General features: G+C 39.8%; 1 protein-coding gene across 1 annotated transcript; it reads left to right on the forward strand.

Moving 5' to 3' along the window:
- Nucleotides 1-98: 98 nt before the first annotated feature.
- LOC108374547 (uncharacterized) lies at nucleotides 99-27,620 on the forward strand. The gene is made up of 6 exons (XM_017630525.1): nucleotides 99-607; nucleotides 4,127-9,289; nucleotides 9,420-9,507; nucleotides 17,885-17,996; nucleotides 21,334-21,744; nucleotides 25,313-27,620. Exons 2-6 carry the CDS (start codon nucleotides 4,816-4,818, stop codon nucleotides 27,161-27,163), a joined length of 6,936 nt encoding a protein of 2,311 aa, XP_017486014.1. The 5' UTR covers nucleotides 99-607; nucleotides 4,127-4,815; the 3' UTR covers nucleotides 27,164-27,620.

Here is a 27,620-nt window from a genome sequence, read left to right on the forward strand (position 1 = left end):
CCAATTGTCAAGTGTCCAGTGGGAGTTAAAGAATTTTTGTGGAAGGCGAGGGATGCTGAAAATGTTTGAATGATTTATAAAAGTCTATCATCGCCGCGATTTATTAAATACGAAGTGCCAAATATACTACATACATACATATGTACATACATATTTATATGATTAATTGAAGCTTGACTTCCATGCCAAATGCAACACTGTCTTGCAATAAAAAAAATTGTGTGCCAAAACAACTCAGTGTGCGTTTCCAAGTCCGACGGTATAACAAAGCTAGAGCAAATGCAAATGCAAATGTGAAAGCAGAGAAAATAAATATTTTAACCTGGCGTTAGTTTGAGTGAAGTGTTTTTGAAGCAATTAGAAAAGTTGGGAAAGTGTTAAGTATCTGACAAATAATTTGCATTGCATTCCAAATGTCAAGTCAGCTTGAAAGCAAGAGAAGTGTCTGAGTGCAAATAAATGTGGAATCGTAAGTGAATAGCCTTGAAAATAGAAGGTCTTTGAAATTTGTGTATCCAAATGAATAGATGAACGCTTATTCGCTTTCACAAGGACCTGGATTACCTTGTAAAGCCACTACGAAGGATTATCGCACACTTCAGATCAGGTAATGTATTGCGAAAAGTATAAAAAATTTACAACAATTTAATATGTTTACTGTGACTACCGAAATCCAATAAAATTACTACTTTAATAACTACAATATACAGTTTCATAGCGCAAGCCTTTCCTCTGACACTACTAGTACACTAGTAGTATTATCAAAATTACAAATTGTTATCATCATCATATCTTTTTATAATAATTTGTACCTCCTCTAAAACACTCACACACTTCGCCAACTAAGTATTTAGCCCAAATAATGCAGCAGACTGAAATCCACAAGCGTAACAGTTTTGTGATGACGACGCCTTCGGGAAATCTTAGTGAAGTGGAAATAATGGTGCTGTTTCTCCCTCCTCCCCTTTCATGCCTGTTATACCGTTGCTTTTGTATTTCTTCCGTTGGTTCTTTTGTTTTATTTGAAAGAAAATGGAGTGCGTGCCTTTATATTTTTCCTTCCATTCTGTATTTCCCTTTATCCTTTTCACTGTTTCCATTTTGTGTCCGAGCTGCAATGAACCATGGAGTCCAAGTGCTGTGCAATATTCGCCAACAATTTATGCTTATTGGTTCTAAGTGGCAAAAACTGCTTACAAACAAAAAATTGATGCTGTCGCAAGCGAAATTGCTTTGATCATTGTTTTTTATTTTCTTGTGCAGAGCTGACTTTCTTTCGTTTATACTTTCATTGGCATACCATCATAAGAGTTTTATTTCTACTCCGGATAGGTATGCGCTCTCACGAAAAGGACCTTTATGCCGAGTTGATTATAACCCATGTATGACCTTGCAAGTATGGAAATGCGTGTGATATGTTTCGCTGTGTGCATGTGTATGTACGAAGTTTTTATATCGTAATTGACCGTGTGCGTATTATTTTTATTTCTTTCATCTCATTTACCTATCACTAAACATCAACAGGAAAATATCAAATGTCATTCCTCGAAAAAGCTATCCAAGCATAAATATGCAATATTGTAATAAAACGACATACAAAATGCAGATGGGTGAAGATTTGATTTTAGATAGAGATTGCATGCTATTCCTACCTTCTAGACTAGGTTGTACTCTATCTACGAAAGTTTCAAGAGCTTTGTAGTCTTAGTTGGTTTAATATTCATCCATAAGTCTCCTTAAATTAATTCTATATGCTTTCAAGACACCCAAGTCCTGATTTAAAAAAAAAAAATGTTTTTCTTCATCTGTCACATATTTTGGTGGTTAAATCTACATACTAGAAAAAAATTGGTCAACTGCCAAACCACAAGGGCATTTTCGAGGCGAACCTCAGGCAGCAATTGATAAAAATTATTTTACAACACCTGCCTATTAAGATATGTGTGTCGACAAGAGCAGTGTTGCATTCGAAGGCGGTACGTAGGGTATATAAACAACCACTGACTTGTCAAACCGACCTCGAACTCAAACTTATATTTACTTATAGAACACATTATTGTTAAATAAAAACTAACAATTTTACTTTTTTTGCGAAATCTAAAAGCCAACTAGGAATAAACGGCAAAAGCTTATGAAAACCATATGTATCGCTGTGAAAGCCGCTTTAGTCGAATGGTAAGATGAGAGACTACCTCCCAATTGAACCCGGGTTCGGTTGCTCCAATTAATATAAAAGGGTTTGTCTTTTGGCGACCACCGTTAGAGAGATAATGACAGTTCTTAAAAATCAGAGCTGCTCAGACAAATTAGAGCCGAAGCAGAAATATTTATATGAACCTGATTTTCGGGTTATCTGGATATATGCTTATATTTTTTATTCATTTTGCTCCAATTAAATACTGTGCGGAATAATAATTTTAACCAGGTAACCTAATAAGAAAGAAGGTGTGAATAGCTACTTACTATATTTTGGCATTGCACAGGAAGAGTTGAATCTAAGACATGGGAGAGAATATTCTGCTATATCGGCGCAAAGGTGAAACTGCATAGTAGGTACTCTTATATGACTAGTCAACCCATCCATCAATACCATCTATCTCCACATCAATATGGAGAATCCTGCTTTGTAGCTAGTAAAAATAAGAAACATAAAATTATTCTCTGCTATAAGTGGGCAAATTTATTATTAAAAAAATGGTTATTACTTTGTTCGGAACAATCATAAAAAATATTTTAAAATGCTCAAGTGAGATATCCTAATGAACTGGTTGCTGGCTTTTCCGATGTATGTTCCACGGTTTGAAGAGTTGGTTGAATGCACTGAGCAAACAATTCTTTTCTTTGGCGCCACTAAATTAAACCTGCAGAAAAATACCAAAAAATATGGATTAACGATAGTGTGCACATTATTAGTTCCACCAGTTTCCTTTATGGTGGCGTTTTCAGGGGCATTTATGTAATTTTCCATGAGTAGACGCTAAATGATTAATCGTAAAATTAAGAGCGTTGATTACGCACTACCTTAAACACCCTTTCCAAAAGCGTGTTTTCTCTTTTGAAGAATACGATTGGCTATTTTAGTAGCAGTTGGCCGGCTCACAGTGGTCTGTAATCAAAAAGTGGGGTACAAAATAGCGCAGAGCTTCGAATACTTAACCGATTTGATAAGCGGTGGTAGACATTTTCTTCCACATACATATATACAGTGTGCTCGAAATGTCAACAAAAAAAAAACTATTTAAAATCGATGCGATTTCTTAGCTTCTTGTAACTTGTACTAAGACGTAATACGCTAAAAATCTCCATAGCTAAAATTATTGTAAATATAAAAAATTTTGAATTTTGGTGAAAATTCATTTATATCATTTCAAATATTTTGTAAACTTTTTTTCGTTTTAGGGTAACTCTATAATTGGGGGCACGATAGACCTATCCTAACCCTATAATTGTGTTTAACTACACTGAGAAAAAAAACGCGTTATAAAAATGAAAGTTTTTTATTTGATTACCGTTTAAAATTTTCGTATTTAAATCAAGTGAAAAGTGAATATTTCCATTATACATATACTACGTATAATGGAATGATGACACTGTTTGTACATGCACTTCTGAAGGGTAGTCTGCGGCGATACATTTGCATTTGTATCGTCGAATTAAAAATAGAAAAAAAGGTGAGGCTGGGTAGCTGGATGTTGTAGGCGAGTAGTAAGATGGATTAGGCTGACGAGCTTCTGTTAAAAAAAAAACTTTTCATAAAACCATATTCAGAACCGACGTTGAACTACAGGTGTGTCCCTTTGATACGAGTATCGATATCTACTCAGTCAGGGCCTTGTATATTGACGTCGAATTTCCAACATTCCCCACACTGTGAAAGGCGATTTTTAAAATGGTAGTATTGTAGTTATGTGAATATGCATACATATATACATACATTGTTGTGCTTTTACTTATACAACGTCCTTCGATGCAATTTTACCCAACTAAATAAATGTTCCCAGTTGAACTGTTCAACTTTTTTTTTTTAAATACATATTTATATTCAAATTGAATTTTCTGTTGCTAATTTCGTTTTTTTACCTCTCACACTAACTATTCAACAATTCTATTCCTTTCTTGTTCACAGACGCGTGTACCACCAAGCAACACTCGCAATACGCCATAGCATCTTTTCACCGGAGTCCAACACTTAAGACCGTTGCATAGAGAACGGCGACTTTATCGACAAAAGCAGCGCCGTGTTTTATAAACTGGCGAGAAAGTTTGCGCAGCACGTACAAAAGGACGGACGCACGCATACGCCACAACACCATTGCCGAAAACGAAACGAGTGTATAACGAACTTGGAAACTTTTCTAGAATACTCAGTGCATCAGTCGTTTTTTTGTTTTTTTTTTTCATTTTCGTTCGCCTGACGCAAAAAACATTAACAAAATAGAGGGTAGTAGAAAAAAAAGTAACGCCCTGCACCGCAGTTGTTGCACTTGTTGTTAGTGGTGGTGCCATTGTCGCGCGCATTACAGCGTTGAAAACTTTATCTCAGCTTGCACAGCCATCATTGGGGTGGAGGAGTTGCGCAACGTACGCGCACCGCGCCAACGACCTTGCAACACTAATGTGGCGCGCACTTTGTGTGGTTTTTTTCGTAATTTCCTTCTAACAGAAATGGGGGCAACAATGTACGCGGCACTTCAAGCAAGTTGTGTGAGTTCATAAATTGTAGAGAAAACGAGTAGGGTGCAACTGCAAAAGAATAAATTAAGGCGAGAGCAGCTGGGCAACAAAAAGCAAGTTTAAGTGGTTTTTCAAAGCAAAATGGCAAGGTGGTTATTGGTAAACAGTAGTATATTAGCCGGTATATGGCTGTGTGCAACGTTGTTGTTGCAGGCAAGGCATAGCGACACAGCACCCACTCATCATTTGACGGTCAGCGTTGAGGGCAATACACCTACGCTGATAGTAACGTCGGCGGAAATTGGCATCACGCCAAGAACACTGCACGCCAGCACGACCACCACGGCGGCTGCAAAAGCCACGACTGCCAAGGTTGAGGCGGCTGTAGGCGCAATCACAGAGCGCCGCAACATTGATGAGCTCAGCAGCAAAGGAAATGTGCCGAAACTGAAAGGCAAATCATATAAATTACATTATGGAAAAAAATGGCAACACGCCATGGCCAAGGAGAGGGAGAAGGGTAAGGCCAGGGCAGTGAAGACACAGGTCGCATCCATGAGTTCAACGGAAGTGCCTATTGCAGGCTCAACAACAGTTTCGCCTACTCGATTGGTCGAAACCATAACCACAAGCACCGATATACCTATACTTACCACACACACTACAAACCCGACTACAGTTGAGAGTGAACAGCACTTTGAGCAAAGTACAGAAGTCGCGACTACAGTCACAGCAAATAGCGCAAATTCAAGCGAGGGCTCATTGCCCTCAGAAAGCGTTATCGTCACCAACGCGCCATCGCAAGTTGGCAGCCACCGCAACGCACTCAACGGCGACGACAACGACAACGACGACGACGAGGTAAGCACGCCGGGCGCCATTGTGTCTGCGGCAACTGGCAACTTGCCACGATCCACGGAGCCGGCAACAGCAGTCACCTTGGCACCTACGAATGCGGCAGTCAGCAGGATTATAGCGGGAAGCCCCATTGAGAAGTCAGGTGCGGCTGCGGAGCTAAAAAGCTTCCAGGGTAGTGGCACGGAAGTAGACGACAAGAGTGCGGCAGAAGAACTGACTGCAACGCCCGCATTCATGGAGTTACATGACACCACAGCAGCGGCAACTACTAAAGAAATATCCATACCGGCACCAAGAACAGCAGCACCAAATACAACAGCAGCAACTACAGCAGCATTGGCAGTTACGACAAAGCCAATCTCGGCGACTACAGCAAATGCGCCGATGATTGCAATCCAAATTGAAACGTTGCCAAAGGCGATAACGGCAACGATAAAAGCAACAGAACAAATAACTACAGCTGCCGCAACAGCTACAAGCGCATTTCCTACCAACAACACCAAGCATCAAACAGCAAAAACAATGCCAACAATAACCACCGAATTTCCGATAGCTGATGAAGTTGCTGGTGTCAGTCAAAGTACCTCGACAGTACCAACAACATACAACGGTAATTCTGTCACCGTCAGCGCAATAATGGAAATGAGCTCCGTCATCGTTGGCGATAATCTGCCTCAAACGCCCATTCCACCAGCGCGCAACACAACCGCTGCAATAAGGCTACCCAAGATGAACGTCAGCACGGCGACAACCCATGCGGACATGCTGCAAGAGGCAACTACTTCAATTTCAACTACCACTAAACAAACTGAACACCCATCTGTTGGTACAACAGAAAGTGTGCAGACAATCCAAACAACAGCGGAGGTAAGCACGGACAGCGGCATCATTTTTATTGACGATGTGTCTGATAACCGCGAAGCCAAGCGAAACGAGTCGGAGGGAGAGCTACAAAACGATGAAGCCAATATTGGCAGGCACGGAGACGTAAAGGATACCAGCGGAGGCACAGACGCAAACAATTCAGGTACGAGCGATAGTGATGGCATCATAAAACTTATTGACTTGGAAAAACATGATTTAAAATCGATTTCGAAGGCGAAAAAATTACGCAACGGTAGCAACAGTGGCGATAGTGACGCCGCGGACGATGATGATGGCCATGATGGTGTCAAGAAAACAAGAAAGAAGCAACTAACCGATAAACATTACTTGCTCGTGCCTGATCTCAGTGTGAGCGAGGAATTTCATGTTGAAAATATGACCACCCCAGGGACAATAAAAACGTCTCTTGTTGACAGTGTGGATGATTTAAAGAGCGCAAACAAAGTCACCGAAAGTGGCAATAACGGCGGAAGTGATGTGTTGACGAAAACAATGCCCTTCAAAACAGCATCGAATCTTGGCACGGAAAATATTTCCACTAGCAGCACATCAGCACCAACGTCTGCATCCGCACCATACCAAAGAGCAAATATGGAAAACTCTACGACAGCCACACCCACGCTAAAACCAGTACACAATGGCTACTTGGGTCCCATTCTCATGGAGGAGATGCAGTTTACGGTTAAGCACGCAAACCCAAAGCCACAACAACACCATGAGTCCACCATAGAATCACAACTGCGTGACGGCCGCATTGTGGAGATCCTTGCGCCCACCGCACTGGTGGAGCAAACCACTGCTGCGCCGGCGAAAACATTGAGTACAACGGTGAAAAGCGATCCAATAAGCGCAACAACTTCAACACCAGCGCCTGTTTCAACCACTTTTGTACACGTACCTTCAGAAAAGAGTACACCCATGTTTTCTACGACTGTGTTCCAGGTTCCAGAGACATTGATCAGCACCACACGTCTGCCGTTGAGCACGAAAACCATGCACGGAGGTGAGGAAAAAACATCAAAACTATCGCAACATAAGCAGAAGCAGCAACAGTCGCGAGCATTTTCCAGCACTCCCAAGAGGTTGGGCGATGAGCGAACGGAGTCAAAAATATCTGACATTCAAGTGGAAGTCTACGATTCCACAGTGGACTCCATTGTATCATCCACAAATTTCAAGGATAGCGATGGCTTTTACGCCCTACCACTGGAAGCTGAGGCGGATGCACACGGCGGCACAACTAAGCCACCAGCTGCGCCGCAGGAACGCTTCACCCAATATGTAGTGGACAGGGCCGACTATGCCACACAGGAGTCAAGTGTGGCCCCACATTTAAGTGTGGCTTTCGGTAAGCCCGAACCAGCAGCAATCGAGATACATATTAACGTATCTGAGGGCATCGGCAATGAGAGCGAAGATTTAGAATTTTCATATCGGCAGCCAGATTACACAGGCAGCAGCTCAAGAACCAACCCCACAGATGAACTGATGGCCAAAACCGCTAAAGCTATTTCGATGAAGCCACTTTCTTCGGGCAGCAATGATTCCGCTGCTCGAGAAAACGTTCAACGTGGCGATGAGATTTTAGTTGTAGAGATAATCGATACCGGCGACAATAGCACTGAGGGTGCGATTAGTGCTGAAAATGCCAATCCGATATTTACATTTCGCTCAGATTCCGATTCGGATATTGAGCTGAAGGATATCAAATACTTTCCACCTGAAGTCAAAGTGAAACCGCCACAAATGTCGGACGAACTCTTCTTGGCAGACCTAAAGCGAGAGAATGCGCTGCCAAAACCACCTTTGCCCCCACCTCCTCCGCCGCGTAAGCCGACCATAGATCGCGACTCGGACACAATTTTTTACATTTCCAACACCGAAGTAAAGGTGGGCGAGTCTCTACCCACCGCAAATACAGATTATGAGCAACAACAACAGCAGCAACAGTTGCGAAAAACAAGATTGGAAAATCAATTCTTTCCGGCAAACTACTTAGCCAGCACACGTCCGAACGCTGCCAGAATGGACGAACGGTTGTCGCTGTCACCGCAACAGCATCGCTATGAAGAAGACATAATTCTTTCGCCACTACGCAACACCGCCGATTCACTTAAGATATTTCGCAATCAAGGCGATGAGGCACCCCCGCTGGATGTTACCTACATTGCCGAGTCGGTGGTGGAAGTGGAGCAGTCCTCAGGTGCTGGTCCCACAACCACATTTTCAGCGGCTGCAGCGCCCTCACTGACGCCAGACGTCATCATACAGCCAGCCATATTGCCAGAAATGTCGATTGGTGTGCCAGTGATAGGTGAGCTGCCGCCGCAAATTGAACTCAAGGAAATCGATTTCATGCCCGACGAAGCAAACCAGCCGCACTCAGGCATGTACGAGAACAACATGCTGGAGGAAAATGGCAATGGAAATGGCAATGACGTCGACAGACTCGTGGAGTCTTCCGTACAGTATGGTGGCGATCTGATAGACGAGAGCGTCGGCGGTGGAGGCTTTGATGGAGTCGAGGGTTCTTATCCGTTCGGCAATCCAGCGGCACTGCACAACAACAAAGCCCACCATGCAGCCGACTATGCGCACTTCACGGTGAACCATGGCGTAAGTAATCTGCGAAAGGATGAGCTGAGCGCTGATGTGGCGGGCTCCGGTGAGATGCTGGCGGCGGGCCAAACAGCCGCAGCGATGCTAAATGCCATGGAGAATGGTGAACTAAAGGAGTTACTAGCTCGCAGCGGCAACGATACGTACCCTTTGTCGATGCTTGCGAATGCCAGTTACGCTGGAGCATCCACTGAGCGTATGAGCAATGCCACCGCCTACTCGGTGTTGGAGGAACCGAATGCAATCGAGTTGGGTAAGTTGTAAACAAGCATGAATACCTATGTACAAATATGTACATAAATAAAAACATACATACATATGTAAATATTTATTTCTTTGAAGACCCCTCTTAGCTGACTTTAAAAATTAATCTCTCTTTGCAGTATTTAAAAATCATAATACGCTGGTACTTGGAGTTTTCATTGTACTGCTGCCGGTTGTACTGACTGTCTCACTGACTTGTGCCATGTGGTAAGCATAGAGCGAAAAGCCTTTTGTTATATTCTATTCATTATTTCAGTATTTTTGAGATGAAGTACAGCGAGTTATACAAAGTGGTTGCATTTTTCTAAGTCAAATGTTCTAAGATACAGACTAATTTGGTGGGGTTCCAGAGTAAACATGCATGTGCATGTATATGTATACAAATGTGTAGGACAGAAGGATTTTTAGAATGTAAAATGGCAATATAACGTATGCGGAATGAAATGTGGACAATTTCTATGCAGATTTTAAAAAAAAAATCCGATAAACACAAGAGTCAAATTAAATTAATTTACTGCACAATTTTGCCTCTTGCTTTAACTAGCGGTGAAGTTCGGGTAGTCATAGGGAAGGTGAAAGCCCACAAAGCTATGGGACCCGGCGGAATATGCATGCTGATACTGAAAAATTTGGGTCCTGCAGGATTAGATTATTTAACTAAGGTCATCAAGGCCAATGGCCACTGTCGTCACTCCAGACGTCTGCCAAAAGGGCAGAGTGGTCCTATTGCTCAAACCGGGAAAACCAGCCAACAAAGCAAGCTACTCCCCCATTATATGAACCACCTCCCCCAGCGAAGTATCAAAGCCCCTGCGAGAGAACATTTCTAGTAGCGTTAGATATGTTAAAAGCATTTGGTACCGTCAGTCACTCCACGCCACTAGAAGACATAGAGGTTTTCTCTCTCCCACAAAGACTCAAATGGTGGTCAGCGACACTCGTCATTAATGTTTAGAGACAAATTGAATAAATCCGTGAATATAAAATGGGGGTTCCACAGGGTGGTGTCCTTTCTCCACTACTTTTATATTTCTAAGCTCCCTCAACCACCAGACGGAGTACCGATTGTCTCTTATGCTGGGAATGGAATTGATGACTTGTGCTCGAAAGTAAACGGTTACCTCCGAGCATTCTCACTTCTTCACTGCAAGGAGCCTAACTCTCTCCCCTACAAAATCCTCAGCTACCTTCTTTACCACCTGGACGAAGGAGGTCAGACTGCAGCTGGGTATTCACGTCGATGACGAACCAAGTCCGATGGAAAGTGACCAGATGTCTTCTGATATCGTCATAACACCACTTTCATGACGAAGCCCAAATGTTCCTCTTTAAGTGGCACAACACAATGCTCTGCAACCAATACTTAGTAGGGAGCCACAGACGTGGACAGCCGAACAGACACTTGCTTGCAGAGGAGCCCTTGCAAAGGCACATCAGAAGGCACGGATAGGTTCATAAAGAAAGCTCAGAACCGGACAGCATATCGACAGGCCTAAAGTTACTTAGACTCCAGAACTGACTTGGGCAAGTCCGAGCGTCGTTTGCCTAGGGAGACTCGGACCACATTAGCCCAACTTCGCTCTGGCCACTGCAGCAGGTTGAATTCGTACCTGAGCAGATTAGATGCAGATGTGCCAAACGGAGAGACACCCCACGACTCGAAACATCTCTTCGCATGCCCACTAAACCCCACTCAACTGATGCCTCTGTCCCTATAGACGGACCCTATAGAGGCTGCACGCTTCTTGGGTCTCCCGTTAGTTCAGCTTGACGACAACGATTCAGGGTCTTGCCGATCTGGGCGGGTTTGTTGTAGCCGCTACATTAAACGTGTTAAATTATACACAATTTCACGTCGGAGTCTTGTTCTTTATAAAAAAAAACTGAAGATAATGTATTTTCTAAGATAATTATGCCTCCATTTTCGACCAAAACACGTATTTGTCGAAAAATGTAACAACTCGTGAGTTTTACTCATACACATACATGCATACAGTAAATCATTTTTTAATCCTTTAAAGCCTTAAAGCATTTGCAAGTATGTCGCCGCTGTCAATGGTAAAAATGGCCCCAAGCTTCAAACCCTTTTTCCACACTCCAAGATTGATTGCTTTCACTTTCCGGTCTGGGTATTTTGCGCCAGCTCTGTGCACCTTTTCCTTTACGCTTCGTGGGACCGTAACCAATTTGCAGCTGAGCCTTTGGCTAAGCATTGTTACACGTATGTACATATAAGTATATAAGTATGTACAAGTATATGTATGTGGATGATACGCCTGGTTGCTTGTCACAATGCTTCTGCGCCGACAGTCGCATGGCAACGGTGCCAACAGCAGTCAAGTTGTCTGCAACAAATCGCCGATAAGTGCTGAGCAATGTTTTTGATATTCAATCAGGCTGAAGCAAATTACACTTAAACTATTACTTTGACTGGCTGGAGTAGCAATTACTCGCACCTTTTCGCAGGTACGTGTGCTCCTCTTTGCCGTTTCTAAGGCAACTTAAATTGAGTAGAGTCAAACAAAAATGGGCTGGGTCAGCCGCATGAAGAGTATGAAGAATGGCTTGAGCTTTTTAAACTACTTCAATAGGATTTGTTTTCCCACTCCTCTTATCGTTAGTTAAATTAAAATCTTAAGGAGTTCGATAAGGTTCCTTTGAAGGCTGAGTTCACTGCTATGAACTTCTTCTTGTCTTTGGGTTAGCAGAACAGGCCGTGAGATTTTAGCTCAGGCTAGGTTTAGTAGACGTGTGTAAAGACTTATCCATCGTGAATAGAGCGTCATTGCGCCGTGGTTCAAAACTGGCATTTACTGTTCATAATTCACCGGAGCCCTCATTTTTTAATCTATTTGATAAATTTTTTTTACGAAAGCTTTCAAAATTTTCAACAGGCCAGTTGAACCCGATTTTTCAATTTTTGTTTGACTATAATTAGTTTTGTTTTAGTGCAAAATGTAGTAAATGTAGCAATTTTGAAGAAAAATATTACTTTTTTTCAGTGAATAAATGTTACATAAAAATAACTAGTTGCGAAAACAATTATAGAGTTCCCCCAAAAAGGAAAACAATTTGAAATGTTACAAAAAAATGTCACCATCTTTTTACCCCAATCATTTCAGCCGAGAATACTTGTTGGAATAGTCCATCGCTAGAAACTCACGAAGTGCATTAATTCCCTAAGTATTCATAGTTGTCCCGTTTGGTCCGTATGTATGGCATACTCGTCAATTTTTCTAGATCGAATGTCCAAGCCGTGTTGGTTATCTCAACGGCTACTGCCTGGGAAATAAAATAAGAGTGACAAGACCCAGAAAATCTATTATGCGGCTTTCCCAAATAATTTTCTACTTTATTATTTTGAATCCTAATGCTCTTAGAGAAGCTTGGCTGTCTTACTTATCGAGTCGCGCCTAAAACAATCACGTCTAAAAAAATCGAATCGCTGCTTAAAAGAAACAGTTGCTGTATCTAAAGCGCCGTCATCAGCTTTATCCATCTTCGAGCTGTCGGTATTAATTAGAAATCCTGAAACAGAAGTTCTGAGAGGACATAATTTCGAAAAAAAACTGAGAAGGACTATAATAACGCAATTAATTTTTTGTTTAGCATTGAGTTGAGCCTTGTCACTAAAAACTGTTTGTTTATGTCGTCTCCTTCTAAGGACAGGTCCAAGCATATGCACTTAAATAAGTCCTCAAAACTAAAGTTCGTCTTTTAAAGCGTCATTCGTTTCTGCAATTTCTACCTACGAGTACATACTCATATTTCTAGCAATGCTGCCCAGTTCGTATCGTATTTGACAAATCCGCTCTTTTATCCTAACAAAGCATACTGAATGGCTATGCAATAAATCTCCCTCTTATTTTTCATTTACTACGCAAAGTCGAAATTGCGAGCATCTGCGGGAGCATGTCCTTTCCTTCCGTTGCCTTGGCACTTCGGACAGGTGTGGGAATTGTATAACGACCACAAACAAATGCAGGTTAAGACATCTTTTTCAACAAAGACAACAGATAGTGTTGTAAACTAATGCGCTGCTCAACGAAGTTGGGAATGACAGAAATGGGGAAAATAAACCCACAATGCTACGCCGTATTAGCCACAACAGCTGGTGGTTGGATAACAAAAAAAAAGGTAGAGGAAAGGTGTGCGCAAACAAAACAATGTGGTAAGCGGGGGCGCAACTTATGTGGTTCTACTGATTCACTTTACCTCAGGACAAGCAGAAGAAGGCGGTGCGTTGGAAAACGAAAGCGTTAGCGTGAAACAAATGCGATGCCACTTGAGTGACTGATGTTTCTGTAGCACACCAGTACAAGTATTTTGCAGTTCCTTATACATACATACTATTTGCTTATTGTCAGCATTCATGTGTGAGTGAATTTAATCCAGCGTCTTAGCGCCGTTACGAAGCTGTGACAATACATATGGGCATTTGACCACGTCGGGTTTCGATGGCATTTCAGGTTTTTTTTTACTGTATAGATGTACATTAGACCGTGCCAGAAAAAAAATTCGCCGGGCACCCCTGAGTCTAAAGTCATTTTGCAAGGTAATTTGAAAAAAATAAATAAAAAGTTTTGCAGAATGTAAAGGTCGCCTTTTTACATTTTTCGTCATATTCCAGTGGAATCTTAAAGTGTGAGGAGTGTCTCAAGGAAAACATTTTTTTATTCTAAATTTCATTGACCTCAAGTAGCCTGTACTAGCATTTACCCGCCATATATGAATTCGTGTCGCTTGTAAAATAATTGAAAGAGAGTAAGCGAGATAGTTTAAAAAATTTTGTTTAGTCTAGCACGAAAGTCTTAAAAAAAGCTCCCTTGCCAACTTTTATGCTGAAAAGCTCTTTCTACAGAAACCACTTGAGCATGTTTAAAAATGAGATGTATACTATATCATTTTGTTAGCTCTGCTGCAACAATCGCAATGGAAGGGTGAGCAAAACACTGGCCTAACATTCGAGAGATCCGACATCGAATCCTCGGGCAGCGAAATTAATTTTTTGATTAAATCTTTTGTTCTTTTTAACCGACTTCAAAAAAGGAGGAGGTTATCAATTCGTCGGAATATTTTTTTGTTTTGTAGTGTCTCGGAGGTGGTCCCGTGATCCGATCATTGGATCATAAAAAAATTAACGGTACTCCTAAATTGTTATATGAGATTAGATTTCGGTTTTGTTTTTTGCTTAAAAATTACTTGCTTAAATATAACTTTCTTTTAATTGTAAGATTTTATCGATTTAAAGAGAAATTTTGTTTTTCATATTTATTTTATTTATTTTGTAGAAACTTGTTTAATGAATTTTTCCCTTTTTAATTGTTTTGTTTTTCATTTTTAATTCGATTTTCTTTTAACTATTCGATTTTATTGTTTAAACAGAGCAATATTTATTTCATTATTTTCATTTAATTTTTAGAAAATGGTTTATTAATTCTTCTTTTTTAGATTTTTACAAAGTTTTTTTATTTACATATTTGTTAATTAAATTTTTTCTAATTTTAATTTGATTTTTAGACATCTATATTTTCTAATTTTGTTTTAATTTTTTAAATAATATTATTTAAATTTTGAAATGAAAAATTTGTTTGTCATTTAATTTTTAGGAACTCATCTTAATCTTTACATTCTCAATATTTTTTTTATAACTTACATATTTGATTTATACATTTTCATTTTTTCTTTTTTTGATTAATTTATTTTTTTTAATTTTTTGTTTTTATTGCTTTAAAAGGAAAAATACATACTTTTAGTTAAATATAATTTTTGGAAAACTCACTGCTAAAATACAAACAGAAAAACGCTAGACCTTCTCGTTATGTAGCGGATCTTTTAATAAGTCTTTCGAAGGACCGAAAAGAGCTTTCAAGAGAGTTGCCAGAATTGGCGATTGCCATACGAAATACTTTTGTCTTTCGAAAACCTGTGGTGAGCTGGAAGACAGTTACCATAGATACCCTGTAACGCTTACTTAAAATCATCGAATTTTTTGCTAAAGAAGTATCTCGATTATTTCAGTGGAACTATTTGAAAATAATTGTTTGTCACCGAAAAATGTAAAAGGCTGCCCGAGGTTCAGCAAAACAAAAAGGTTTTTTTCGAAATTGCATTGCAAAAATACTTTAGACTCAGGGGTGTGAAAGCGAAACTTTTTTTGTTTGTTGCAAAATGGTATGGTCTAAAATATATATCATTGAGCCAAATTCGTTTCTTCTTCGTTATTTTGAAGTTACAGATATACAACGAATGAGATTAACAGAAGTTACAAAATCGTACATATTATTTCAATACCGCTTGCACCTGCATGGAGGCAATTAATTATCTTAATTTTGTCGTTGTGATACCACAGTCCAGGTTCATAATGAATTTCATCAGATCTTTCACATTAGCTGACTTAGCGTCTCTTGAGTACCTTGAGTGTTATTTATAGAGGACATAGATTGGAAATTTGAGGGATTGTCTTTCTGTATTCTTACCTATCAAGCAATGCCAATTCTCCTTCTCCGCGAAAGCTTGTATGTATGCAGCTCGTTCGTTTTCGAAGCCACATTTTTTGAGACGCTGTAGGGCTTCTTCGAGTCCCTAATGTGACCCTAATATAAAGAAGTGCCATTACGGGCCTGTTGGTCAAGTTTTCCCACTAATCATCAAAAAGGAAACACCCCAAGTCTGTCTTCTCCCTATCGTACTATGGGCTTGCGCTTGTTACCATATTCTAGAACCACTGGGTGAAAAGAGGGAAATTTGTATCATGAGATGGAAAGGCGTAATGCCACATAGCTGCCCCTTTAGGTTGCATATCGCTACCCAATCGAAAAGTTTCCATTTATATATCTGTGCGGTACGAAATGAGACTAGTACAGGACCTAAAACTAGGACACTGCTACCAAAAACTCTTTAAATATGTACATACTCGTGACTGTGATTTTCCGCCTTAAGCTACTCGTATTAAGCCACGCTATTTGAGCTACTTTAACTTGACACATGGAAAGAATTAAGAAGCTCTAAGAACAAAGTAATTTTTTTTTTTCAATAAACAATTGGTTGAATTCACGTCAAGAATGCGTCTTCGACATTCCAAGGCTCTGAATACTAAGCACATATGTATGTAAGTGTAACACATGTATTACAGTTAGCCCAAAAAGTCACTTACGAGCACAGTTTGAAGTGAAAAAAATGCCAGTGGTTCCAGTTACGACACCCAAATCAAATTGTAATGACGGTAGTAGATACTTGCTGTGGAAGTTTGAGAAAAAAAAGCTACATAAGCGGCAAAGTTTTAAGAAGATTATAAAATCGCGCTTAGCAGTAGCGTAAGGCATAAGTACAATGAAACGAAAAGCAATAAAGTAACAGTAAACGAAAATGCCGCCAAATTGGATTTCAAGCAATGGTTCGCTGCCAGCTATTTGAGGTTGTAAATTGAATCAGTAAATGGGCAAACTTTTGATGTCAAGCCAACTTTTGGCATTCACATTTGTTGTGCGCCATACGAAACGCAAGTGCAAGCAGATTATTGCGCCGAATGAATAAATTATCTCAAGAAATGTGACACTTGACTGGGGTGTTTTTTGGAATTCTTAAATTTGTGTTGTAAAATTGTAAAGCTTCTGGGATTTTTACAGTAAAATGCTATGATTATTGCTTTAGGCACTACCGTTTGGCAGGAACATTTCAAAATTGCAAATAGATATATGAAAAACTACACTCAACATTTTGCCAAAGTACGAGTTTGTAAGAAATTGCCATTCAAGGTACTACTTCACGGGATTGGTTGGCCCAAAATGCTCCTTACGCATTTTAACGGCTGCTTAGATGCTCAGGTCGTCTTAAATCTAAATGAATTCTTGTGACACGAGCGCAGATCTTCTGCCAGTTCTCGCTTGATGCTAACATACAGTCTAGTATGCCGTTATCCTGTACTATGCTTCGTGACTCAGAGGCGTAGCGGGGGCAGGAGAACATTGTGTGTTCCGGATTTTATACAGATACTCACGATAAGGACCGCGGCTCGAGAGAAACTGGCTTAGAAGAAAACTACACTCTCGGTGAGACCTATTCACAATTTTTTCAACGTCAGAAATGAGCTTGTGGGTCCCTCTCCCTTTTATGAGACGTCCCATCGTTTCTGCCAAATTACCATAGAACGACACCTTTCTTCTCTGGCTATTGTCTTTCGCGTTAGACCATTGCTGTCCTCAGACAGGTGATTATATATTCTTTTCATCTCTTGTGCGATAATGTCTACTGGGACCAGTGATTACAACAGATGCTTTGTCAGAAATTGTGCGGGATCCGCGAACACCTCTCAGTGCACTTAAGCGATACACGGTTGTGAGTTTCTGTGCATAACATTTTACCTTCCTTACTTCGGCACAAATCGGAGGTAGGACGTACTTCAGAAGGCCGTTTGGAGAGTTTATTTTAATACCCCTGTGCACAAGTATGCTCGGATTTACTAATTAATCGTATTTTGATTTCATTGTCTTCGACTTTTGATTAATTGAGCCACTTATTTAATTAATCTTAGATGTTTCACTTAATATTTCGATTTAAACTAAATTACATATTCTTTGCACAGGTACCTCTATGGAAAGTTCTATGGTTCACCAAATATTCGCGATGCAAATCAGGCCAATGGGAGCGTTACAAATGACAAGAAAAATGGAGATGGCGAAAATTCCCAGGAAGAGGTATGTAATGAATACTCGTCGGCTAAAAGTCTTAATTAAACATTACAAGATATAAAGTACACTTAAAACAATAGGGGCTTACAGTTGTTACATACATTATTACAGAAAATACTAGTAAGTGGTTGTGGCTCACCAAAAATTCATTCCTGGCCAATGTTGTGCAAAATGAAATAAAATAAAATTCACAAATAAGACTGCAAAGTGCGATGAAAATTTAAATTTTCATCAACTTCGTTCACTAATACTTATATGTATATATTTATATGTTAGTATGTCTACCATTATACCTGTGTATATAAAATTCAAAAGTCAAAAGTCGGGGTGTTTTGGTTTTTGTGTTTTCCACGCCATGTTGGCACTCCCTTCGACTGCAGCATGCTTATTTGATTCTTCTTGTTCCACGATAATCTGACAGCTGGTTGGAGCCTGAAACTTTAATTAAAACGGAGATAGAAAATGCCACCAAAGTGTGGTGCAGACGTGCACAAGCAAAGCTAGTACTTCCAGTCAGGGTAAGCAGCGAACACATTCACACACACACACACACACACACACACAGGAAGTGTTTGCAACATGGCTCATACAACTCGCAAATTAAATCTCCGTTTCGGTCTGATTGCAAGTTCGTGAGAGCAGCCGCTGTTGGCAGAATGGCGCAGGCTACCGCAACCAGACACCATTTCANGCGAACACATTCACACACACACACACACACACACACACAGGAAGTGTTTGCAACATGGCTCATACAACTCGCAAATTAAATCTCCGTTTCGGTCTGATTGCAAGTTCGTGAGAGCAGCCGCTGTTGGCAGAATGGCGCAGGCTACCGCAACCAGACACCATTTCATTGTCAGCATCTGGCGGTTTTACTTGACATTTGCTGTTTGAAATCTTCCTCGGACGTTCAGCAGCCCACCACCACTCAACTCACTAATTTTTGGCTGTTGTTATTATTGTAGCGGCTTTAACTCACTCCGTTTGTTTACGCTCTTAGTCTTTGATTTTGCTACGACCACATTTTAATTTCTAGCAAATTTGATGGCTACTCCTACTTTTGGAGGGGACACCAGTTAGTTGCCATACTTGCCTTTACTTCACCGCAAACATTCTGTTTACGCTGCAGCTTTCAGGTTTTCATACTTTTTTCACTGCGGTCTAGATATTTTGCAACAAATTGGCCAGGAACACTGTCATGCACGTAGAAAATATTTAAGGGATGAGTTCTATACATATGTATGCATTTTTATGAGTCTTTCCATAATATTCATACAAAATTGAAAATTAGTACAGAACTGCGGCTAAAAGTGTGGATCTGCAGTGTGCTGTAGGAAATCCTATGACTTTTGATGTCATGCCCACTGAAATTTAAGTTTGTTTGAGATTTCAAAGCTAATATTTCTTTGAAAGAGCTTTTGGCCTGTCTGTTTCCTTTGCATTTTGTCTAGGATGCCGCTTTCCTATTCAGAATATTTTTCTTAAAACCACTGACAATGAGTTTAGCGAGTGCTATACGAACTGGCAAAAGTTGAGCTGCTTTTCTTCGCAGAGCATGCTCGAGTCTAAGTTGAGTGCGGTCAGCTAAACTGTACCACGAAAATTTCACCGAGTCACGGATTTTGAAAAAAAATTCATTATAATAAAAAAAATAAAAAATTTCATTATTTGACAATCTTACAGATACATTTTCGTACCCCATCATTCATTTCACGTATGTATAATTGTTGTAAATTATTGTCTTTTCAATCATTTTATTTTTTTAACAGTAATTTTCTTAAAAATTTTAATCCCTCTAATTTTGAAAGTAATTTTATAGCTGAAAATAATTATTTTATCCAGCGAGGTCTCCTTATTAAAAACTCTAAACACCATTTTCATCTATTTCGCTAGCTGTTCTCGTTCTCGAGATACATATTACAAAAAAGTTCATTTTAGACATTGTGCGGCATTGAAGGATAAGCAGTTTTTTTGCCTCTTCGCTAAATAGATCAACGCAATAGTCCCGCGTTTTTGGAAGCGACTTCACCATAAGAGGTTGCGGTAGCTGAATGTTAAACTCTGGTATAACTCCAACCTAATTTCTTACCGACTGTTGTACGGATATAAATTTTAGAAAGAGCTTTTAAAAGCTTTGGAAATCGTGCATATGAAGTGGCCAATATTGAACTAGACTCATAATTTCAGGCCATATTTACATATAATGCTGATTTCCGATATACCGTCCCTTTTTTCAGATTGGTTTCTGTTTGAAAATTATTAAGAATTTTGCAAAATTTTAATTTTTTTAAACTCGCTATATTTTCTATCACTATGGGAACAATTTACCTATGCAAAGGATTATGGAACTTTGAACTCGCTGAAATGGGTAAAACATAATGTGGTACACCCTTGTGTACGCTTGCTGTGTAAAAGGCGCATTTTTAAAGAAACAAAAAAATCAAAAGCCACTCAGGTATAAAATAGTTTTAATCGAAAATACTATGCATCTCTAGATGTTTTCAACTAAAATTTCCATTTAAAGTTTTATGTTCTTTTCAAACATAAGCGAAAGAAAGCGAACCTGTGTGCATAAAATAGGTCTTAAAATTCAATATCCGTCGAAGGAGTCTAAAATAGAAGGAAATACAGTTCAGATTTGCTCGTTACTCATCTTCCAAGAAAGCATACGATTCCCTGAAATATTTTTCTTCATTCTTAAATAGGAGTGTATTTTCAATTTATTTGTACATATGGAAACAAATCGTTTCGGATTCGTTCCTGTTCGAAAATTATTGAGAATTTTGCAAAATTATTAATTTTTCCCAAATTTTTAATGTGCGACTCCCTTTCAGCCAGTGAGTCCGACCGTTTGTACCTTAAAACGCTGAAAGTGAATTTTTAATTTTTAAGTCTTAACGTCTGTCAAATTTCTGTTGTAACTTTGCCCCATTTTCTCATGCTGGCACCTTGCTGTCATAACATTCCAATCAATCTGTTCCCAATGTTAATGGCGCAGTAAAATGAAAATTGAGTTGTCAACCTACGAAATGATAATTGTTGGTAAGAAATTCGGTAAGACAGATATGTCTTACCAGTGGAAGTTTGCAGTCCCCAACTGATATTTCTGTCTTACATAGAATGTGTAGGTTTGGGGTTACGAATGCGAAGTCTCAATTAAATGGATTGTAATGAACGTGAATTTGCCTGACGTGCATTAACATGGTAACCCATTTCGTATTATATATCACTTTCACATTATAACATTACTCTAAACATTTGCGCATCATTCTTACAGTTATACCGTTTAACGGCGAAAACCATGCCATTCATCTTCATGTATTTTCTCTGTACGTTCTAGTCTAACATCTACACAGCGACTTCAATTCCTAAACAACATTTGCCGTCCGTCAACGAGAATGTCACCAACGGAAGCTGCCTCAAAGCAATGACCAACTCGCATTCCGGCGAGTCCAATAGCACGAAACCGTCCAGCTATCCAACAAACAACATTTTGTGCAATGGTGTTAGTGGTGCTGCTACAGTTTTCAGTGTCGATGAGAGGGCGTTGCTGTCAGCCAAGACTTCGCTTGCAACCCCTTCCTTAACCTCAATAGCATCGCCACTAAATCTAGACAACAACAATAAGTCGCAAATTCAAGCCAATCTGTCCAACAACTCCGTCCAAGAGAACTTTACACGTCCTAATGGTTCTGTCACGAAGATGACTTTGAAAAACAATCACTTGATCGTTGAGACTGAAGAGCGACACGTAAGTGCTCGATGTTGAACATTGAACGTTGAACGTTGAAAGTTATTTGGTGTTGAGTGTTGAGTGTTAAGTGCTCAGTATTGGGCACTTTTAAATGCATTTGTTGGTGTTGGTGTCGTTGTGCTTGTGTGTAGGTGATGGGCGAAAATAAGGATTTGTGGGGCTTATTTGCCAATTGACAGTCGATTGGCATAGACAAAGGCCCATTTACAGCAGCCTACACATACACATGCACGCCCGCTCGCCCACTCGCCCACCTAAATACTTAAACACTCAAACGGTTCAACGTTCGCCTGCTTGTTTAACTTCTTCTTCTTCTACTTCTGCACTTTTTCTTATTTGTTTGCTCTTCTTTGTCGTTAGTTATTGTACTCGTAGTCATTGTTATTCTTACCTTTCTGGGTACTCTATTTGTCGTTGTTGTTTGCTTGCTCATGTTGTTGTATTTATACATATACATACCTTTATATTCGTACTTGTTCTTGTTCTTGTTCTTGTTGTTGTCGATGTCTTTGCCGTTAATTTCGTTGTTGACATTCAAAGTCCTTTTTGTCGCCTCAAATATTCTCTATCCATCACCGTCTCCTGCTATCTGCACGTATGTACATACATGCAAACATATTATCATTCATACGTGTACAAACATGCGAACATTTCTGTTGGAAATGTATTTGGTTGAGGGTAGCCACCCTGCAAAAATCGCGACTTCTGCATGCACGCATGTTAAGAGTACTCCCTAAGAGTCAAGGAGTACTCCAAAAATAACCGCAATGCATATATAAAAAATTTGGTCCAATTAACATTGCGCTGTCCTGGCTCAGCACCAGCTCTGCATTACATCGTAGTAGAATAAAACTACCCCAAGGGATTACTCCATGAAATACCTACCTCTCGGCAACACAGCCTAATAAACATCGTGTATGGATTACGATCGTTAAAACACGAGCATTGTTCGGGTAGAGAGTTGGTCCGCTACTGCCTTACAGAGGAGAACTTAGTAAGTACTCCACAATATGGCACAAATAGACCACATAGTCCAACGATTTTTGCAGGGCAGCGCCTTTCCTGTCTGAGGCTGTGTCACAGCTGTTCGTGAATATATGTATAAATATTTGCGTTATATTTGGAATATTATTTGTTGAAGCTAAATTTTAATACATACTTGTTAGTGTGCTGCCAATACATACATGTAAATATTCTGTATCCTGTGCCACTTACTTGTGTGTACTTGTTCCATACTCACATTCAAATTTAATCTATACTCTTATGAGTATATATAAATACCTATGTAAACATAGCGAGTTTATCCGTTGAGAATTAAAACACCACAGTTATAAAGAGGTCACACAAGTATATCTTTGGACAGCCTGGGTATTAGGAAACAATAGCGAGAGCAAAGTATTCATTGGAAGGGTTTGACAGGATACGGATTGAAAAGGTTCGAAATAGAAACCCTGCCGAAGATATACATACATATGTACGTACGCAGATAGTTATACATATGTAGAAATGAGTATACGAAAATTATCAAACTAAGTATGCATAGCCTTTTTATATTTTCAGCAGTGAAGAAAAATAAAAATCAAGAATCAATATTAAATAAATACCTACTTGAAGAGATTTTCAATGTCAAACAAATTTTCGTGTTAAATATAAGCAGACAAAATCGATTTGTTTTAATACAGCCCGTTGCATAATTATAAATCCAGTACAAAAGTCTTTGAAACAACCGTCACAAGCAAGTTAGGGCAAAACTTTCTCCTGTAACTATTGCTTGGTAAAAGCTCTCTTCAAATAGAGTGTTACGTTTTTATATAGTCATAACTTAATTTAGAGGAAATGAAAAAATCTAAAAATAACTTGTTGCAAAACTATGAATCCAAAAATGAAATCCCAATAAAAAGAGTAGAACATGCAAATGTGTCTTTCTAATACTAAAGCTGTGGTCCATTGAATTTAACTAATTGAAATATGAGCCCACCATACTTAAATACAATGTCTTCACTAAAGCAGCATCCAATTTATGCCAATTGGCGATTATCAGCATAAACTGTCCTTGCTAGTACTTCCCACACATTTTTCATTGGGTTGAGGTCACAAAGGTCCAAATATTGTTGGTTTCCAACCAGCATTTTGTCTCCTCAGCTGCATGAATTGCAGCTTTGTCCTGTTGAAAAATCCAATATCTTTCATTGCGCTCAATAAATGGCTTGAAAATGCTCAGCAGAATGACAACATAGTCTCTACTCTTAATTTTGTTTGAGTAGAAGGGCACCTCAAGAGTACAATGGGATGTTATTGCGCCGCACGCCATCGCATTTCAGCAACCGCTTTAAAAAGTAAAACGAAATATTTGTCAATATTATTGTGGCCTATTAATATGTATTTCAATATTTTTTTGTATTAATTGTGGTACAAAGCTCAATAAAAATATTGAAGTAAAATCGAACAGTTTTTTTTTAGAGTAGCACATTTCGCTGCTTTCGAACTGATGGGTATTTAATTAGATACTATCGGACTGGCTCGTTTTTGGCCATAAAGATCTAATGAGGAACTAGAAATTTAGTTCACTAGTTAAGTGTTTCCCTGCAGGGTATGCAGAAGCCAGGGATGTAATAAAATATGTTTAAAAGACTTTGTCCAGGATGTTTGAAATGATGAAAAGGAAAATTAAAAGCGACGATGAGCCCTTACCTTTTTTCTGGTACTTGCAAATATCCGACCAAAGTTATGATAACATTTCATGGCCATGAAAGTCATAAAAACTCCTCCGTGCTATACCTGAAAATTTAAAGCAGGCCAATCGTTGTGGACATAGGACTTTTCTGTAAATATTTGTAGGGGCTTCTAAAGGAACTTGCGTTTTTATAATTTTTTTCCAACCTGGTCACAATGAGATTCTATATTCATATATGCAACAGCTATGTAATTATTAAAATTTTAAAACTGCATTTTGTCAACCAAAAATGGTAAATTGATTGACTATATTAAGCGTTTAGCCGATCCTCTTCCCCTGTTTGTGGTGTATCAGTTCCCGCATTTTCGATTATCTTTTTTTCCGATCGTAGCGGTCGCCATTTGTAATTTCCCGTCATATATTTGGCATTTACAGTCGGATCTTAAAGTAGGATACATCGAGGCTTTTTTGTCCCAATGAGAAAATTTTTTGGCTCCCAAAGTTCTCCGAAAATCATTAAACTTTTGCAAAGGAAGTATTTTGATTATTCCAGTAGAACTATCTAAAAATAATGTTATTGATGAATGAAGGCGTCACCGAATTTTTTTTCCCGAAATTGCCTTGCAAAATGCTTGATACTCAAGGATGCACGGCTAACTTTTTTTGTTTGCTTGTAAGGTCTTATGGTCTAATGAACATTCACACGTGAAAATTTCTTATTACTCATCTTGTAACTGCCAATTTGTTTATGTACATAACTACTTCTGTCTGCAAACACTTTAGTTGTATATTTTGTGATTGCATGTACGTATTTGCATTGTGACTCCCTAAAACGAATTATGCGATTTACATAAAATAATCCCTTCTTTTATTTTCTTCTTCAACTTCTAGGATATATCACGAGTCGCTCGTGAAACTACAATGCATTACAATACCTCCGAGAAGGATGGCGTATTTGTTGTAGAAGTTGCTCGCGGCGTCGACTCCAAAAGCATTCCAAACAGCCCAACCACCGAAGAACTACGTCCCATCTATGAAACACCACCACCAGCTGCAGCTGCGCCCGCAACCTCTTTTCGATCAGACGATGAAAAGATTTTGAGAAATCACGATGAGATACAAATCCACCAACCACCAGCAGAAACTCTGCACCATCAACTACCGAGCTACGCAGAAGAAATGCCCGAACGCAGTTTACATCAAATCGTCGAATTAGAAGAACCCGCTATTTCACCACATTCGTTTAGAGATGAGAAGAAAGTCAACCTTGTACGCAATTCCAATACCGGCCTTTCGCAGTCCGATTTAAGTTCCACCTCTTCGGCTGGTTCAAACAAGCGATACTCGTATGGTAATCAGGAGTTGTACACCATAGAGACGACGTCATATGCCTCGCCATCGACATCCGCTAACTTGCCGCTTTTACCTTCGAATTCACACAACGCCGCCGACGATGATGATCGCCGATCGGAGAATGGACACAGTCTTGAGCATTCACCTGCTGCTCAGGGCAATAGTTCAACAGCCACAGCCAACGACAGCGCCGCTCACAATGAGCTGTGCAAGCATGACCAAGGAAATGAGCAGATAATAAAGGAGAAGGATATAAATTCCTCTCAGCAGAGTGAGAGCGACCCAGAGCAAGGAAACGTTGTGACAGAAATTGAATTGTTCAATGAAGAGGTGTCGACAAAGCCAGAATGTGAGGTGGCTATTATAAATGAAGTAACTGAAACAGAAAATGGCCAAACAAATATTGTGACTGAGAAAGAGCCTCAAGATGTAGAAACAAAAGACCCAGTAGAAACTATACAAAATGAAATAGAAAGTGTTGTCGCAAATGTGGAGATAAGCACAGAGAGTGTAGAGCGTATTAACAACAATAATTCACCAGAATGTGTGGACCAGAAGCCAGAGTTGCCAGTCCCCAATGGCACTGATGACAACAAGGAATGTGTAGAAGAGTTGTCTGACCACAATGATACTGTCGATACCACTGTACTGCACATCTCCAGCCTTACAGAACAGCAGATCATTTCTGAAGATAATCTCATAAGTGGGGACAATGAAAGTCCACCCACGTTTCCACAAACTATAGTTGGCAATTATGGCTACGATAGCATCATTAGCCTACCGGATCCACCATCCACAGAGGAAATAAAACAACTTGGTGACTTTCCTGGTATTGAGAGCAGTCAATTAGACTCGCTGCCACCTCCATCACCTCCACCACCACCTATTTTTACCGACTTAAATGACAACAACACGAATAGTATGGAAGAGAAAACACCCACCACTAACGCATCGACCACCGAAGAAGAGTCCACAACGACACAATTAAAGTTGAAGGAGCTATTACACAACAATCTTGCAGATTCGACTGCAACTAACCAACTCACAAATGGAAATGGAAATGGTCATGACGCCACAAATGGAAATATAGCAGAGAATGCCACAGCAGAATTCGATTTAAATGGCTACGAAACGCACAATGGACATACAGCTGCTGAGCAGTTGTTGGCAGAACATTTAGAGCTCAGCCCAGTTGCAGCCCACAACGCCGAAGGTGGCGCGCCCACTGGTAAGGTGCCTCAAACTCCACTTACACCACCAGAATCGCCACCGCTCTCCTCACCCGTGCACTACACCAACAGCGTGGGTGCCATTAACGGAATGAATGGGGTCAACAGAGGCATTTGCGGCGGTCCGATGCCCGTTGCCGTGGACGTAAATGGCAGTTAATATGAACGCTGAGCAGCAGTTATTTTATGCAGGCCATGAGCTGAGAGACTCTTCAGTTCAGCGATAATTGGCTTGCGCAAGTGAAATGAAGGCGTAGAAAATCTAACGGTTATGTCGAATTTCTCCAGCAATGCAACGAATGAACCAACCGCGAACCATTGACGTTAGACTGCAGTGGCGTCGGCGGCGATGACGGCGGCAAGATGTGGACGTGGAAAGTAGGTATGCAATAGAATGAAGTAGAATATTTAGAAAGTAAATGAAAAACGCGTATTTGTATATTAGGGTGTAAGTTTTTACGATACTTAGTCGAAATCAGTGGTCTACTTTGTAAACGATAATAATCCGAAAAATTACATGCAAGAATCCGAATGGAAGAAAAAGTCAAATAAAAAAACAAAAACAGGCAAAAGTTGCACTTACAAAAGTGCATAGCTACAAAGTGAAAGGGTCAAAG

The sequence above is a fragment of the Rhagoletis zephyria genome, unplaced genomic scaffold (genome assembly GCF_001687245.7).
Source record: "Rhagoletis zephyria isolate East Lansing unplaced genomic scaffold, Rhagoletis_zephyria_1.1 Rzeph_scaffold_07824, whole genome shotgun sequence".
In the NCBI taxonomy this organism is placed as follows: Eukaryota; Metazoa; Arthropoda; class Insecta; order Diptera; family Tephritidae; genus Rhagoletis; species Rhagoletis zephyria.